At 41.7% G+C, this 18,540-nt stretch overlaps 1 protein-coding gene across 2 annotated transcripts in view; it reads right to left on the bottom strand.

Annotated features, from left to right (window-relative positions):
• Positions 1-2,010: 2,010 nt before the first annotated feature.
• kirrel3l (kirre like nephrin family adhesion molecule 3, like) overlaps positions 2,011-18,540 on the bottom strand; it is a 46,145-nt gene continuing 29,615 nt past the window's right edge. The window contains exons 4-15 of one of the 2 annotated variants that reach the window (XM_008432423.2): positions 15,022-15,179; positions 12,308-12,458; positions 12,046-12,151; positions 11,662-11,810; positions 11,417-11,544; positions 8,575-8,701; positions 7,271-7,371; positions 6,392-6,590; positions 5,355-5,474; positions 5,077-5,186; positions 4,811-4,900; positions 2,011-4,137 (exon numbers count right to left, since the gene is read on the bottom strand). In XM_008432423.2, coding sequence (XP_008430645.1) covers positions 3,634-4,137; positions 4,811-4,900; positions 5,077-5,186; positions 5,355-5,474; positions 6,392-6,590; positions 7,271-7,371; positions 8,575-8,701; positions 11,417-11,544; positions 11,662-11,810; positions 12,046-12,151; positions 12,308-12,458; positions 15,022-15,179 — 1,943 coding nt within the window. In that variant the 3' untranslated portion in view covers positions 2,011-3,633. The remainder of the gene's footprint in view (positions 4,138-4,810; positions 4,901-5,076; positions 5,187-5,354; positions 5,475-6,391; positions 6,591-7,270; positions 7,372-8,574; positions 8,702-11,416; positions 11,545-11,661; positions 11,811-12,045; positions 12,152-12,307; positions 12,459-15,021; positions 15,180-18,540) is intronic. The other variant, XM_008432424.2, reaches the window with a different exon arrangement.

Below are 18,540 nucleotides of genomic sequence, written 5' to 3'. Positions count from 1 at the left end.
CTGAGTTACCACCTTCCGCAGGAATGGAGAAGTTGGTTGGAGTTATGGGGGAGACAGATGGAGGTAATGAACATGACGTCATCTGTTAATCATTCTAAGGTTGTTTTTAAGCACGTGACAATCGGCGGTCGCAATTTGTCTCGGTACGTGTTCCTTATCTGGAAGAACAGAACCTGCCTCGACGGTGCCGGGGTTCGTCATTGCTAACGTGCTGCCGTCATGGAGATTTCGGGGAAAATAATAGAAAATTGTGGTCCAACGTTGCCCGTGGGGAACATCCCAGCAGCCGTTATCCAGAGGTCCAATTTATTACATTTCCAAAACCCAAACGGAGTCTGGAATAATGCAAAAGATGGATGGAGGCCTGTAGCCGACCTCATGTCCAAATGAATGAAGCTGATGACCGCAACCACCCCATGTTCATCTGCACAAAGGTAAAAGTTCATCCCTTTTTTTTTTTTTCGTCGTAGCAACACTTTTTGATAGTCAAATCAAAGATCATACGTGAAGGCACTTATGCTTGATTTTATGTGTCTCGGGTAAAGAGTTAAGTCATTCTTCTTTTGTGTTTTATTGGCGGATGGCAACCAACTTAAGGTGCATTTACCGCCATCTACTTGACTGGACTGCGGTCCGGTAGATGCCATTAAGTTCCAGTACCTGTGCCATAATAATACTGTTTGTTGTACTTCCGCAAGGGGGCGGTGCCGGTGCAGGTGTCAAGTCAGGAGCAATCCTGTAAGACAAGCCGTCAGTCTAATGGATTTGAGACTAGGGAAGAGCAATACCATCCAATAGGACAAAAACACTAAACATGAAGCCGGAGCTTTAATGGAGTGGGTTTAATTAAACAATACTAAGTCACCTTTTGTTACAATGGTATGTAGTTAATTTATTAATCATTTTAATTTGGAGACAAAGCTAAACAAAATATAGAATAAACACCAGCTAAATTTGCTTATAAGCAATTTTCAAAGGCTTATGTTCTACATTTTGGTGTTCTGCTTTGTGATACTGAAATTACGTCAAGTTGGTTAATTAGCAGGAGTGTCTGTCTGTATAGTCACCCTGCTGTTGCTTATTCAACATCAATTCTATCCATAGTTTGTCAATTGTAGGTTTAACAAAAAACGATGACTGTTGCTCTTCAAGTTTTTTGTCTATTTTTGAAGTCACGGCCTTTTTTCAGCCAACTGACAGGTGAAGTACAGCAACAGGTAAAGGAGGTCACTAACTTTACCTTTTGAAATATCCCTGAATACAATTAATACTGGGGCACTTAGGCATGTCAAGAAATGGCCTTTGAATCACAGAATTTGTATCATGAAACATTTTAGCAGGTTTTAAGCTGCAGGATGTTAAGATATAATATCTGCATACCTCGATTCTAATTACCAAGCCGTGCTTACAAGGGACACTGGTTTTAAGTTATATATTATTTCTAAATGCTCTGACTTGGACTTCTGAATTTCTATTATTTATCGGTTTGTTTTTATGTTTTTCATATGAAAGAACTACGTTAATAAACCCCTTTTATCTGATTGTGTAGTTTCTAAACACATCACCCGCTTTGCCCGTCTTTGACAATGTCTTGTTTTGTAGATTATGTTGTACATAATAAATGCATGTGTTGGGAGAGCTCATACCTTCTCACAGTGGAATTGTAATGAGGATGTACCTCTCCTCCCTGTCGTGAGCAGCATGCATACCTGGGGAACTGTGGTGACAAGACAAGCTCATATTGTCAAATAATACCTTCCTTTGTCACAGCTCTATCTTATTACCCTACCAAATGGGCATGTTGACTTCAGGAGGTGGATACACTTATAGTGGGGGTGGTGGGGGATCTACTGTCTCATCTGTCTTCATTAAAGTCACAGCAGCAGTGGGAGAAATGGAAAATCAACATAGACAGTGCTGCTAATTTATGTATTCATCACTTTTGCTACATGGGATGCTTTGTTTGTCGATGTGAAGCCGTAGCTGAATAACTTCCAGGATTCACTGGAGCCTGCTTCTTTATTGGAAATGGTTTTATTTAAATATAAATATGTGTACAAAGGTACAAGCAACAATAGCTCATTTCTAGCAAATAAAATTCTTAATACATTAATATAAGAATGAACAAAGAAATGGCAATTAGTTGTGTTCAAATGAAAGAAAATGAGCATTTCAACTGCATTCGATGATTGAACAACTCCGACGTGAAATTCTGTGATAACCACAAAAAAAACAAAAAAAAAACAACAAAAGACAGATTACATATGTATATAAAGATACTTTACAATAGAGCAGCTCACAAGCTGTACTTTAAGGCTTATATAAAATATAAAAATAAAAGACAAGCGATGATGTTGGCCTCCTCTCTTTCAGCGACATTTTGTTCTCTCGTCAGGCTGCCCTGGCACTAGCTCGCATAGACAAATGGCAGTACGGAAAACATCCAGGTTGTGAGACGCAATGGGATTGGGTGCGGAGAATCCGATACGCTCAAACATGAAATGGAGATGAATATAAATGCTGAAAATTTGTCACAAGACACATCGTTTGCATGCAACAGAGAGAGAGAGCAAGAGCCGTTTGTACAGATGCGCAGTGTTTCAGGGTAGTACTGGTTCTTGTAAACATGTTGAGACAATTCGATTGAGTTGTAAAACTTTTAAACGGTCCACTTTAGGACCACCACTGATGCATCACTTATCCCGTCTGAGCCTCCAGAAGTTGACGTCACGTTCAAGTGTGTTTAATGTTCAAGATTGCCAACATTTCCCTCAACACCACTTTTGATTGTTCTTTTAAGATCTTACCATTTGTTTTACAATCAGAAAACAAAGTTGCTTTTTTCCCTCCCCCCTCAAGCGTTGGCCCATACTTTTCCCCATACAGTTCTTTCCATCTTTGGAATTTCATGGCCTAACCTTGTCCAACTTGTACAACATAGTTAATATATACTGTACACACATTCTCCTTGTATTTCTGTGTTATCCGCTGGCGAACAACACTTCGATGTCCAAAACCTGTTATTATCAGAAGACGCCTCAGGAACACAGCTAAGTTCAGATGTATTCCAGTGATTACGCCTCATACAGTACAGCGCCTGCAGCACTTGTTGGTCAGTACAGCTAGCCTGTTGTGCAGTATAGGATAAGCCCGTCTTTGTCAATAGCTGTCTTTTGTTAATGATAGAAACACGAATGTGCTTAGAATTGCTTTCGCATGCCAACAAGACACCAAATGACAGACAATAAAAGGCTGTTCATATTGTTTTTTTTTTCTTTTTCCTCGAACATGTTTTAGCTTTGTGAGATCTTCTTTCCCAGTCTCCATGAGGTCATTTTTGACATTTAGTGTTGACTCAAAGTTAAGTACTGGAATGCAGGTTAAAGGATATGCCAGCTGGGATGTAGCATTGTTCCAGTTGGCCATTTTCATGTTCAGAAAATTAAAACCTGGTGAGGTATCACACACTGCTAGATTTTCCATCTTGGCATCCATCACAGGTTATCCCAAAGACTGTCCACGCAAATCCTTGCAGGACCGTGTGAGTAAACAAAGTCTCTTTTCATGTTAGTTCAACCACAAATGTGGTATCTACTCACTTCTATTTTGCTGTTGACATTTTTTTCTGTTCAATCAGACATGAGTCTGCATGCGTTGAGTCTGCCGGCCATAGTCAGACTGCTGGGAGGACACTTGAGAGGAGGCGTAGGAGAAACGAGATGAGCTCGATACCTTGCTGGCCTGATCTGATTGGTCGTATGCATCAACCTTCTCGTAGGAAGCCGGCTTGACATAACTAGTGAAGGCACGACCGTAGGTGGCAGGAAGGTAGGCTGAGCCACTGTAGAGGGGATCTGTGGGGTATATGGTAGCTGTTTGGGTGGGCGACTGTGGCTGCTGCTGCTGGGCTGGTGGCTGCTGTTCATACGAAGACCGACTCACAGTATTAGTGGCATATCGGTGGGAGAACTCGTAGATACGAGGCTGAGAGCCATGCTGGCCGTACATGGGGCTTGGAGAAGGCAGCTGTGATGGTGTGTAGACTGGCCGGGAGTTGGGCACGTACTCTGAGAAGCCACTGTTGCGGATGTGACGGTCATCGTGGCCCCTGACATTGTAATATCCGTTAGTAGGGTCCTATGATTAAGACAGAGGGGAATGCAAATCAATAATGTCAAATATGTACAAAATGTTTTGTTCATGTGCAAAGGCTGAAAAAACAAAAATGTACATGGTCCTTTACAAAAATATTCACATGAACTTTTCCACATTTTTTCATGTTATAACCACAAGCTCTTGTGTTCAATTTCACAGCCTGAAACAAGTCTTCCTCCAGGTTCACTTACTATTGATGCCCTTTTTCAACTAGAACCTACTCAGCACAACTCGACACTCTACTCTGTTTAATAGAGTAAAGACATATTATTTATTGTCCCACAAAATTGGGTGTAACAGCAACATGATTTTCCACTAAAGCTATGTGATAATATGCCGTTTTTATTTGCTGTTGGGCTGAAAATGCAACATTGTGGCAATGGTGGTGGGAATTTGTCCAGCAATTGGTGGTTTGCCAGTTTGATCACCACTCTGTCGGCCTCTGTCGTCGTGTCCCTGAGCAAGACAGCCCCAAGGGCAGCTGTGGCTATTATCCAGTCCATCAGATTGAACACCCCAAATTATTATTGACAGGATAATGAAATTATTGAAGTTTGTGGTCACATAATAATATGCGGAAAACGGGTATGAACACTTTTTCAAGACAGTTTTCTTGCTATACTGAAAGTGTCTTTTCGAGTCTTTTAAGTTTTACCTTGATGTCCGATCTTTCGTCATCCTCCTCCTCCAGGAGGTCACTGTGTTCTGTGCGAGATGTCCCTGGAGACTCGCTGCTGTTGGGAGCCTGAGGGAAGACCAAGCATTTCTAAAGAATTACAAGAACGAACAAGACCTTGCTTGAATAGGAACAAAAGAAAAGTTTGAAGTTTCCGCTTCAATGTTAATGTAACCCCTGTCTTTCTAGCTCCCATCACTGTCTGACACACAGAGAAGGTAAAAAAAGAAAAAAATCAAACTTACCATTGGTTCTTTGACATCCTCCTCATCATCGTTGCCACGAGTAGCGTTGTGATCGCTGTGAACAATCTGAACCCTGATATCACTCTTGGAAAGTCGAGTGCATCTCTTACCTGTGGGAATTGAAAAGGCTTTTTACTTGACACACCATGGCAAATTTCTAAATTTACATATCGTTTTAAGTGTTTTAATATAAAGCCACAAGAAAACCTTCACTGTTCAGAAGAGAAAAAAAAAACAATTGTTTGATTTGAAGAGTTTCCCATCTTGCCCATACTGACCGTTGAGCTCACCTTTGCCTGTGTGTCGGCAGCAGAGGGAGACGAGTGTGATTACACAGATGAGCAGGACACAACCTCCACCTACTGCTCCGCCGACAATTATCAACATAGGGAGGGCCTCTGTAAAAAAAAAAAGAAGAGAAGAGGGCAGGGGTGGATGGAAGAAAAGAGCATATTTAGATGTTAAAAATGTGCAGAGCAAATGAGGAAAATAAAAATGGAAGAATTAGAGAGACTTCATTCATTTGCCTTGCTAATCCCGTAAACCCACTATGGCTATAAATCCATAAACATTACGCCTCAGTCCTCTCACAGCTTCTGTAGCATATGCTCATGTGGACAATTCGGCATCTTGCAGCATGGCTATTGTCTCTAATCTCTCTGACGGAAGGGTAACAAGGCCTGACATGCAATGAAGCAATAGACAGTAATCTAATTAGAGATTCCAGGAGATACTGCTGCCCCTTTCTCTGGAGACCCTTGCTCTGATACATTGATGTAAATGACTGTCGAGGACCTTATTTTTACCATTTGCTGCAGCGAAGGTTACCAGAGTCACTGTTCAAGTGGTACTTGTGGTTAATTTTAAGACCACTTCAGGGGATTTACTGCCTGATTTTTCTGAGCTATGATATGATGATGGAGACTATAACCACAAACACATTTGGTCCATAATCGATCTACATATTATGGGGCAAACACAATCATTAACATACCCATCTACTGATTCAATTATATTGCCTGAGTTAAATTTAGCTAAGGCAAGTTGGCTAGATGTTGCAGTTAGATGTTATCTAATTGGGACGTCTTTAAAAATCACATGACAGAAACAGAATCTCAGAAATGTTTTTTTATAATGTACATAAATTTATACTGGAGACACTGGGCATGGCTGATTAATTTTGGTTATTATGTGCCACCTTGACAAAGCAGAAGCCATTTCACTTCATTGAGCCAGTTCTGCTCAAGTGATTTATGAGTCATAACTATAGTAATATCACTGTAACCTTTTGTGCAGAGCCGCTGTCAGTGTTTACCTTGCTCCTTCAGTGTGACCAGGGCAGTGCCGGTGCCAAAGCGGTTCCAAGCGGTGCAGTTGTACCGCATCTGAAAATCCTGCACCAAAGTCTCAGACAGGACAAGAGAGGAAAGGACCCCATGGTCAGTGGTCACAGTTTGCACCGAGTATCGACCAGAGGAACCAGAGGACAGACTCATGTCTCCAAAGGTCCAAACCTGTGGAGGGTAAACAATGGGTAGTAAATTGCTTTTTTTGTGTGTGTGATGAATCTCTCAGCAAATAACCAAAGCAAAGGCATGCACACTTGGTTATAGATCCCTGACAGAAAACCAGTTTTTCTGCTTTCCCTCTGCTGACCTCCAAGGTGCTCTGTGGCCGACATGGCTCATAGGCTCATGTTTAAGCTACCATCCACGTCTGCCCTGCAGGTGAGACCTAAAGAGGGTTAGGAGGCTGCACTACAAAATAAGGCTCTGCTCTGCTGTCTCCACAATCAGGCCAGCAGGGCACCTGTCTCTCATTCCTCCACACTCCCTAATTATTCTCTTCCAACCCAGCATACCTCCAGCAGTTCAACAGGGTCAGCTAAGTGATGCCCCTTGGGCTGCTAATTGAATGTAGTTTGGCAAATCCTGTAAAAACCTCGTTGTCTGCAACTCCCCCAACTCTGCAATCCTTTCAGCCTCTCGCTGCAATTACAACCATGAATATGTGTGCCCAAGTGTGTATCTTTTAACAAGTGAAGTAGAGGTGTGTTAAGGCTATAGTGCAATGCTGAGGTCAAGGCTAGCATTCCTCTGGCTGCTCTCTCTCATTTGGGTGTGGCAAAGAGGAACATTGTGTTATCCCTCCAAAAATAACCCTAACCACAACACAAGTAAAGAAGCTCGCTTACAATTTTATCAGGTGGAGGGCTGCTTTCCACCCGGCACTCCAGTTTACCCTTGGAGTGCTTGACAGCATGCTGCGTTGCGTCTGCTGTGATGATAGGCGGACCTGGTACGAAAAAGAATGATAGACAGAGAAGAAATGGACAAAGGAATGGTTATTTGGTTAATAGCAAAAGGAACTACAAAAAACTTCTATTTTTATCGTTGCTAAAAAAACGTTTTTTTGGCTTTAATATTACTATAGGGTACGTTAGAAATGAAAAATGACAGAGCTTAAATAAATCCCCTTCTGATGTTTGTTTATGTACGCTAACATTAGCAAAGTAGCATAACTGCTACAGGAATCTAGAAAAGTGACTGATGGACACTGCAATACAATTAATTTAGTTAACTTAGTCAACTACATCAGTGGGACTACTTCAGTGCAGAGTATTTTCTACATAGGTCTTGTAGATGTTGTGTCTTTAAATGGCTGTTGCCAGGTCCTCTTTAATGGGTTGTGTGCTCCAGAGTTCATCTTCTGTGTAGCTACTAAATTTGCTGAAGTGGCCTGTTCACTGGGCTCTCTAAAGAAGCTGTAACAAAGTTGCTGAACATTCAGAATGCTGCTGCAAGAGTTCTCACTAGAACCAGGAAATGTCACCATATTAGTCCAGTGCTCAGATCTCTACACTGGCTTCCTGTTGCACAGAGGATACTTTAAAACAGCAGGTATGCAAGTGCCTTTGTGGTCTAGTGCCAAACTACATCTCTGACGTGCCGGAGTCCTATGAACCAGCTTGGACTCTTGAGTACGTCAGGTAGTGGTCTCCTACTGGTGCCCAGAGTCGGAACTAAACGCCTCGAGGCTTAATGTCAGCATTATGCTCCTAAAGTCTGGAACCATCCTCCTGAAGAAGTGAGACAGGCCTCTGCTTTCAAACACTTTACATTTTCTGTAAAGCCCTTTGAATTTTCTTGTACACGAAATGTGCTATACAAATAAATTTGCCTTGCCTTGTACTCACTCCATCCACCTGCCCTAATAAATGATTGGTAATCAGAGTTTGACTGCATGGTACCTGTGATATTTTAATCTGCAAAATACAGCATCAACTTTTCACCTACCCCCTTTTTTCCTCTTATTTGCAGTGAACTTAATGGAAAAAGCACGAAGAAATAATCAAATTGTAATTTGGAGAAAAGTTACAGGAAAAAAAAAGTTTCAGAAAAAAAAGCTTAAGTATAATTTGCAAATGCCAAAGTATCCCAAAGTTTTACTATGGAACAATACATTGTGAATGTGCAGTCATTTTCTGAAGTCACTCACCATTTACTGTTAGAGTGACATCTCTTTCTGCTACTCCTATACGAGGAACAATGGCCTTGCAGGTGTATGTTCCAGCATCCTCCTGGGTAACAGCCTTCAGCTGCAAGGTGTTACCATTACTGAGCACCTGGTGAGAGATCCAAAGAGACAAGTGAGAAATGTGTTAGAAAGAGAAAAAGCGAAGAAAAAAAAAATGAGGCAGCGCAGGGAAGAGGCAGACAAAGGAAGTGCAAGCCTTCATCAGGGGCCCCCTCATTGCGGAGGCAGTGCAGAGGTGGGCTGACCATTGTAACAAATGCTGGTGGTTGGAGTTTAATTTCATTGTGAAGAGCTTTAATCACAGCATTAAGCACTCCAGCCACCGCTGAGTGACCGTGCTGCTGGGGAGATTGTTGTAATTAAACAGTGGGGACAGATCGTGGCATACTATGTGTGAGTGGGCCCTAGCCTTTGGAGCTCCTACACTCACTCACTCCTTAGCTCATTGATCCTGTCATTCCATCAAGCTGTGATTAATCCATTTATCCCCACTCTGTCCTCCTCCCTCCTCCTCTTCTTCACATCCTCCCTCTCACTCTCTCCTTTTTTTTTTTTTTGTATTTCAACACACAGAGTAACCCAATTAATCCATTACTCATGGCTGTGTGAGGGACAGTGGCAGTGGGTGGATTAGAAAAATGCCTGCACATTTTGCTCAGAGTGGTTGAAAGTGTTCGTTCTGAGAGATGACGGCACCGCTTATTTCATCCAACAGCGGCCTGCGCTGGGGCTGCTTTCTCCAGCACGGCTTTAGAAATTATATTAGTGGTCTGGAAAGAAGCTCCTAAGGGACGCCTCCTTTAATGGTGTGTGCAGCGAAAGACGTTTACCAGAGTGATGTAAAGTTAAGATGGAAACTTCCCGTTATTTCACCCAAGAAAGTGACTTTGAGGAGGCAGATTCAGATGTCGTGCATAGATGTGTTTTACACCCAAGCCTGTTTTTAGATAACATAACATTTCTAAAAAATTAGAACTCAATTTCACAAGCACTTTGACTATTACAAAAAAAACATTCGTGCTTCCTAATAAATGACAGACATATTTGACAACTATGAGAAGAGTATGGAAGCTATCCAGCAAAGACCAATCTATTATGGTCTTGCAAAGTGAAGTCAGAACAGTTTGCTTCTTATTGACCCACCCACATGCTGCTGCTTCTCTTTTTGGGGGGGCGCATAGGTGACCATTGACAGGACACACACATAGTGCCTAACATCTGAAATGCTTTTTCCTGAATATATCTAGCTGTGATCACAGGAAGATTAAAGATGTAACAGCATTTTTTTGTTAGGAGGAATGAGTGCATTACTTGCAGTAGATGATCCTCTTTGGGTCTTTAGTAAATATTAATCCAGGTTATTGGTCGCTGTAGATGCTAATTGCTAGTTTGAGTGAAACCATCTAAAACTCCAAAATAATTATTCCCTAAGTTACATCTGTGCTATCAAATTGCTCTGTGTGTAAGATTTTAAAGTTTGAGATTTATTTTCTTTATTTTCTTGTAAAGCAAGAAGAAATGTCGATGCTTTTTGGAGACGAGCATGAAAACCTTAGCAGATGGCCGTGTAAAACCTGGACTGGGTTGTTCTGCACATGATGAAGATTCACTAAAACAATTTTTAGCTTGTAGAGTTGTAGGTACGAGGTGGTGTGCCACAGATAACATTCCATTGTCAAACGTGCTTCGAACATAACTAAAAAGATTTTTTTGAGACTCGCAGACTCATATAAAAGGTTATTGACCTTTTCATAGAATAACTTTCTTGTTATGTTGTTACTTTGACTGGAAACATTTTCAGTGTTGTCAGTATGTGATTCACATAGGTTGGAGCTTTACTGCCTACAACCTCAACTTACTGCGTTAATAATCACCAGGCTCTATCAAACTAGCTACCCTCTTCAAACATGAAAACGGTTTATAGATTCACTAAATAGTATCTGCACAAACTTCCATGATGATGGAATTAAAATTTTGTCTTGCCCTGTCTCATGAGCAACATTTTAAATGTTTTTATCAATCTTATGCCATTTTTTTCTTGAAAGTGTTAAAAAATAAACAAGAAATTCCAAATAATTTGACCTGATCAAAAAATGTTAAAAAAATTATGTCCTCACATATGAAATCACTTGGTTTTTTTGACGCAAATGCAATGAATACATGCTATTGGATTGTGTAAAACATTGACAACCCAAATAGATTTTGGAAAATTGATTTTTTTATAAAAATTGCTGAAAATTTGAAGGTCTGCCATATGAGTAGCTATTGGCATCAGTTTCCGGGACCAATTATTCTCGATTTATACAAACTGACCAAAACTCCAACTCAAAAATCCTTAAGCAACCCTTTAAGCAATTTTCTATTAAGTTAAAACAACTAAAAACACTCACATTTGTCGGAAACGGAGGAAAAATATAGATGCATCTTTTATTCTGTGTCAGGGAAAATCTGATCTTTTTGTAAACTGTGGGGCGACACTTAGACAGTAATTCTTTTTGTTTGAACCGGTTGTCGGCTGATTGATTGACCAACTGATTGCCTTAGACTTATGACAGCATGCCATGTGCACATATTTGTCTGTATGAATCTGTCATTGGGCAGACAGTTTTTTGCCAGAGGCTCTAGCCCTAAGGGAGCTAGCTGTGAGAGGTGTTGAAGATTCAGCCAGGAAAAAAGTGTTGGGGAAAAAGTGTGTGGGATCCATGCCTCTAGGCCATGTGCGAATGTTCCTCTCTGGAGGAACGTCGGCGTTGAAGTTTTACTATTAGGATAAAGTGGCGACTTGTTTTCTGGGTTGACTTACCACGCTGGAGCCATGCTTTGTCCAAGCCAGGGTCAGAGGAGGGTTTCCAGTCCATGCACAGGTAAAGGCTGCATCCATCCCTATGTCCACAGTCATTGGCTTGGGCTCTGACAGCAGTCTTGGGCCAACTAAGGTAAAGTAGGCAGTTTTGAGCAATAAGAAACTACTTTTCAGCTAATATACCCTTAAAATGGTCAAACAATAGCCAGCTGTACCACATGATATGCTCCTCCAGCGAAACTTACATTGCACATCAACCAGAGTGCTGACGTTGGTGCTGCCCACAGAGTTTGACACCTCGCAGGAGACCGGGTCGGTGAAATAAGAATAATCCACAGTCACCTCAAGGCTGTCCCCATTGGCTTCCGAGATGGGCACTCCTCCTTTCGACCACCTTGGACATAGGAGCAATCGCATTAAACCGTTGCATTCACTCAGGAAAGGCAATTAGTCATGCTTATGAAAAAGGCCATTAGCAGATTTAGGGACTGTGCCAATCAAAGGCTGCCAATTAAAAGGCCCATTTAGCCAAAACAAGTGACTTCAGAAGCTTTGCTTTTTAAAAGTACCATTAATTGTATTGGATATTTTCAAGCAACTCGAGTGTTACAAATAATTGAGAAGTGTACCTGTAACCAGTGATCTCAGGGTTGGCAGATGCAGAGCAGATGAAGAGAACTTTGGCCCCCTCTGTCACGGTCTGAGGTTGGACTGACAGGGTCACCGCAGGTGGATCTATGAGGAGCAAACATGTTCATGTTAAATATTTAGGGCTTAAACCGGTAACCACACAGAAAACAATTCTTGCACTCTTCATTGATTTTTTTTTTTTTTCTTTATATTTTTTTTCATGTTTTAAAAACTTTATGGACAGGTGCACGCAGGACTCACGCTGGACACTGATAGTGACTGAAGTCTGTCGTCCAGCGGGAGCAGCTGGGTTGAGAACCCTGCAGGTGTAGGTGCGTCCGGAGTCGCTGTCTTCTGGAATGATTGGAAGCATACTGACAGCTGCCTCCCTCTTCCCATCCTCCATTAGGGCCTACCGAGTTAGGACAACAAAGGTGCAGGAACTTAGAAAGGAAAATCCGATCAATGTTGCACAAAACAAGTCAGTGCCTTATGACACTGCCGTCCAGCTCTTTGGAAAGTAAGTAATTTATTTTATGGTGCAGCACGGGAATATTGTGATGCTCCCATATTTCTGAGTTCCCTGTCAGCGCTCCTTGTTTGTCATTATCTTTAAAATCCATTTACTGCTTGGAAATCAATACTTCTAAGTAAGTAAAGGTGTAGATTCTTAAGATCTGGCTCAGTAGGAGCTCTCCCTCTTCTGCTTCTCATACATGCATAAAAAACTCCACTGGGCACAGAGATTAAGTGCTTTGCAAAATGTTTATCTCCCTTGAACTTTTTCATATTGTGACATGTTACAACCACAATCTATTAGCTTTAATTGTGTTTTTTATGTTGGACTAACACACAATACTGCCTTTATTGTAGGTCAAAGAAAACAGATTAATAGATTGGATTAATAGAGCGAATCTGTAAACATTAATATTCAAGTCTTGCTATAAATTCTAAATCGGACTTAGGTCTGGACTTTGACTAGGCCATTCTAACACATATATTTGGTTTGATCTGCCTGGCTGTTATGACTTTAGGGTCATTGTCTTGCTGGAAGGTGAACTTCCACTCCAGGTTTTCTTTCCCTCCATTTTGTTCCATTCATCTTCCCATCAACTGACCAGTTTCCCCATTGGAAGAAAAGGATTTCCCCAAAGCGTGATGCTGCCACCACCATATCTTTCTATGGCGATTGACATGTTCAAGGAATTGGATGCATTCATTTCTATCGTACCCATTTTTTCCCCCTAAATTTTTAATTTTGTTCTGATCTGCCCAGAGCTTCTTCTTCAACATGTTTGCTGTTTACCCTACATGACTTCCAATAAACTGCATTTAGGGCTTCATATGGCTTTGTTTCAACAATGGCTTTATTCAAGGCAATACTCTACCTTGAACTTCCCTCAAGGGGAATATAAAGGTCATATTTTTGAAACAGATGACTTAAAGTCATTCTGTCAAAAGATTTTCAGAGCCTAAGTTGTGAATGCAGCTCCTTCGGCGTTACAATTGGTCTCTTGCCTTATTCTCTTATTAATGCTCTCCATGCTCAGTTTAAATAGGTTTGCTACAATACGGCTTCCATTTTCAGATAATGGATTAAAAATTGCTCTGAGAGCTGTCAAAAAACTGGGAGTTTGTGTTGCTTCTCCACAACCGTATCCCTGACCTGCCTGGTGCATCATTTGGGCTTTATGCTGCTCTCTAATGTTCTTCAACAAACCTTTGAAATTCTTTACAGAACCACTGTATTTATACTGGGATTCAGTTACACAACAGTGGCTATGCTAGATTTTATTAAGGGTGAAGGTAAAGGGGACTGAGTACAAATAGATTGCAAACTTTTTTGTTATTGGTAGAAAATTCTGAAAACCATACATCATTTTCATTTAGCTTTCTTTCACGTGAAAAAGACCCCACACAAAAGTATGTAGTAATAATGTGCCAAAATGCAACAGTTTCTAACCATTGTGCCAAAATCCAATAGTTATAAAAAGGTTTTCAAGCAGTTCACAGAAGAGTTTGGAGGGGGGGATAACTGCAACGACCACAGAGAAAGGTATAGTGTGTTTTTACATTGGGGAATGGTCGCATGGAAGAAGTGTCACAAATCGAGTGCGAGCTAAACCTTTTCCCTTGACAGCCAAATCAATGGAGCAGGTCTTTCACTTCCTCGGCCCGACACACAAAAAGCATTTTTATGCTAGATCAAATCACATCACTCTCTGTCACCACCACTCACTCGGACAAAGGCTCGTCCAGCCCTCCACCCGGCCTCGGTTTGGCAAAATTGACGGATATTTGCTTCGTTTTGCACAAAGCCGCCTCGTGATTTAACTGAATATTGATGCCCCTCTCTGTGCCTCTTTCCCTCTTCAACTCCTTACATCTCATATCCTCTCACGCCCTCACCCCTCTGATCCTCCTCCCCCGTTCCACCTCTTTCTCTCTCTGCAGGCTTTTGCTTCCTTAAATGTGGTGTTTAGCGTCGTTTAGCGTGGTCAGGGAGCATGAAAAATGTGACACTTTCCCAGCCGCGGCCGCCTCACGCTCGGGCGCATCCCCATTGTGTCTCTACATTGTTGTGGGTGATTTCTCCTCTGCAGAAGCTCTACTGTATGAAACGCTCATGCCTGTCTGAGCTTTGGCATGCTCCAGTTATGCTGTAGTGTGGTTGCATTAGCAAGCAAAAAGAGGTGGGGGGTACGGGGTGGGGTGGAGGCATAGGAGGCGAAGGTGGGGGTCAGGAATGAGTGATAAAAATGGGAGGGGGACTGCAGAGAGCACAAGAAGAAATCCTCGTGACTGAAGGGAGGTAATGGATAAACAAAAGAACGGAAGAAATAAAAAGAGATTGAGAGTCATACCCCTGAGAGGAAATATCTTTGTTTTGAATACTTTTGCATGTGTTCCTCACCAACCATTATGTTCTACAAGATTGCGCGGGCGGTTAGCGACTAAGCCCGCTCTCGCTATACCTTGGAATAAATCGCTGTCTCCATGACCTCTCCATCTCTGTACCAGGTGATCTCAGCTGCAGGTTTGGCTCCCGAGGCTCTGCAGGTAAGGTTGTGCGGTGTGTGGGCCTTCAGACGAACAACGGGGCCGCCTTCCACCACGGGGTCAGAGGGTGGAACTGTGGAGCAGAGCAAAAAACATACCACTCAGAAACAAAACGGCAAGACCCAGGCGAGTACACAGCCAGGCTGATGCTGGCTGTAGCTTTTTAGCTCAGTTTCTGTGTATGACTGTATCTTCTTACTAGCGAGCGTCTGTTAACAAGGTGTAGCTTTATACAAGAGAAAAGACCAAGAACAGTTGTTAGTTGGCGGCGGGGAAAGAAAAAGAAACACTCAACCTTATTTATTTCCTTTCTGGGGACTAGCATTATTACTCTATTTGCTCCCACTGTTGCAGAGTGATGTTTCAGCCGAATTGCTTATTTGTTCATTTATTTGCATGGTTTCGCACGCACCACTGGCAAGCCGAGCGTGCCACCCCTGATGAAGGCGTCTATCTCCCCCGACCAATAAGAGAAGGCGTAAACATGGGGTTTGTGCTGGCCTTTCTCGCACCCTCCGCCGAACCAATTTCGCTGTGTGTATCTGAATTGTCAGAGGTCCTTCCGTTGCCGCGGCACGGACACTAATGGAATCCGAGCGCTAGGTGATTTTAATTTCCATGCCGATTCCCCTGACTGCACTCCCACCGTTGACTCCTTTGACTGTGCAGGATTGCTTTGGTCTCATCTGGCCACATTGATTTATACACACACATACACACAAACGCGGGCGGCTGCACACGCGACGCAGGAAAGCCCCACTTCCTTTTCGATAGTCGCATCCTCACAAACAGCTAGACGGTATTTTGATTTTATTTCTGTGTGTATTTTCATAGGCATGATGATCACGAACCACCAGCCAGAGTCTTTCGGGGCACTTTTCCAGGAGGGGTGACAGTTTTTCCGTGATTTAACATACTATGTATTTCTACATAGGGAGAGCTGCAGGCTGCTTTGCTCTGCACAGCTGAGCAAAGCAGCTGTGCAGACAGATGAGCACTCATGATTTCTTTGTCTATTTACAGTGCCTCTCAAAAGTATTCAGACCCATGTCATACTTTGTCATTGCAGTCAGAAATTAATTGAGATTTGATGTCCCACCATTATTAACCAATTTTGAAGTGAAAGGAGCAATATACATGGCTGTCAGAATACTACACAAATAAAAATCGAACACGTATTGTCTGCGTTTACACACACCTGTATGTCTGAAACTGAATTATTGTCCGTTTTGTTAAAGAATAGTTTTGCCAATTTCCTATGAAAGACATGATTGTAGTTACCTGAGGTGTAGCTCACTGCAGTTCCTCCAGAGCTACCAGAAACCTCTAGACTGCTTCTCTGATTTATGCCGTTCCCTTTAGGTAAGATGACGTCTGTGTCTTGGTAGGTTGTCGGTTTGTGCTGCACTTTTTCCAAATCTGAATCCTCCATTAAACACCTAAATAACTCTCTCTGTAAGCTGTCTGGGGAGTTCCTTGGTCCCCATCATACCGTGATGTTCTCTAACAAACCTGGAGAGAGCAGCTGTATAAGCTGATGGTTAATTGCACAAAGGTGGACACTTACTTACCAATTAGGTGACCTAAGAAGGCAACCACGTTGTTATATTTACTGTTTTCAGAGTAAAGGGGGTGGATACTAATTCAAGCCACTTTTTTGAAGTTCTTGTGAAAATTTTCAACTGACTGCATGATTTTTCTTTCACTTTGCCGCTTCGTGTAGGGTTATGACGTAAAACGCCTCTCAAAAATATACTGAAGCTGATTGAAATGTGGCAAGTTGCAAAAGCGTTGAGGGGGTTTGAGCACTTTTGTTCTATTTCAGTTCTGAGTGTGACTTCTCTACCTCGCCAACCCAATCGCCAGTATTTGACACTTTGCCTCCGTGGCAACAAATAAATAGCAGAACGGCAGTCTTTGTCGCACAATTTGCCGCAACTGCTCTGCATAAACTCTTCCTTTGAGTTTCTCCCTCCTTATAAGGATTATTTGCTTGTGTAGTAATTTATGGACTATTGACAGGACTAATTAATGGAGTGGTGTTCCTTTGCATGCCACCAGATGCCAGCAGCACCTAACCGACTCCCATAAGGTCTGTCACTTCTAATCCTCGCTACTCTGACCATACCCCCCCACCCCACCCCACCCCACCCCAACCCCTTCCTCCACGTCTGAATGTCTGTGTGAAGAAGTAGATCACTCACATCACGTTAATGTACAAAACCGCCCTGCACTTGATAGATGTTGTGGCTTGCTGCAAAATGTGCTAACTGTGCAGATCTGGACCTTCAAGCAACTGTGCGAGTCATTTGTGACTGCAGCAATCACATTATCTTGGACCTGTACAGTCTCGATTATTGCCACTGAGAGTAAAGGCGTTTCCCCTCTTTTTTTTTGCTGAGCTTTGCTTGGCACTTCAAGACGTGTTTTTGCAGTATATAAAACAAAATCTTATCCCAGTCTGTACAAAGGAAGGGAATAAAATATACAAACCATAAGTTTTAAACAACCTTATAATGCTGTGAAGTGAATTTGACCCTTTGTTTTTTTTTTTTTTTGTTGTGTTGCTTTTTTTGTCAAATGTAAATGTTTCAGTTTTAGTAAATTTTCATCTTTCGAAAATAACCTGGGTAAATACTAAATGCAATTAATTTATAATTTTATTCATTAAGGAAGGATGACAGTCCACATTAACCAGCCTTTATGTGAAAAAGAAGTAATTGCTCAGTAAACTGGTTGTGTCACCCATGGAGGCAACAGTTGCACTTAGATGTTTGTTTTTACATAGTTGTCATTTTTTCACACTCTTCTTTGCTTGCAGAATTGGACACACTCGGAAAAGACAAATGACCTGTTTAGGGTCACATGAGGACTTAAGGATTTAAGTCTGGACTTTGACTAGGCCTATGCAAACTCTTCACCTTTCTCAAATTTCCTTTTAGATCAGTGCATAATGTAATGCTTTTTGAGAACTTTTTGTCAACTTATTTTTTTAGTCAGGTTCTATTTAAGTGTTAAACTAGGGTTAGCTTAGATGGTTGTTTAACCATTGTAAAGGAAAACATCATTTAAAAACTGCATGTTTGATTTACTATTTTTGTTGTTGCTGATGTGTGAAATTGGTTGGATTATCTCAAATGACTATTTGTGACAAAAAAAGACAAAAAAATATAACAACAACATATAATCTGCCACCTAATGCAGGTTTAAAACCACATCCAAGAAAGTTGGAACGTAGGAAGTGTGACCATTTTCCTGCAGACAACTAAGACCCCTAGATAATGAATCGAATCCTGACACAGCAGACACATCATTGAGTTGAAGATCTGAATATCCTATAAAGTAATTTCTTTTTTTTTTCTTTTTTTTCCCCGGAGTCTTGGAAATTACACTTGTCTTTCTGCCTTGGTGTTTTGTGATAAAGACACTCCCCT

This window comes from Poecilia reticulata, linkage group LG16, assembly GCF_000633615.1.
Source record: "Poecilia reticulata strain Guanapo linkage group LG16, Guppy_female_1.0+MT, whole genome shotgun sequence".
Lineage (NCBI taxonomy): Eukaryota > Metazoa > Chordata > Actinopteri > Cyprinodontiformes > Poeciliidae > Poecilia > Poecilia reticulata.
Note: the sequence above shows the minus strand (reverse complement) of the source record. Positions and strands in the feature narration are given on the sequence as shown.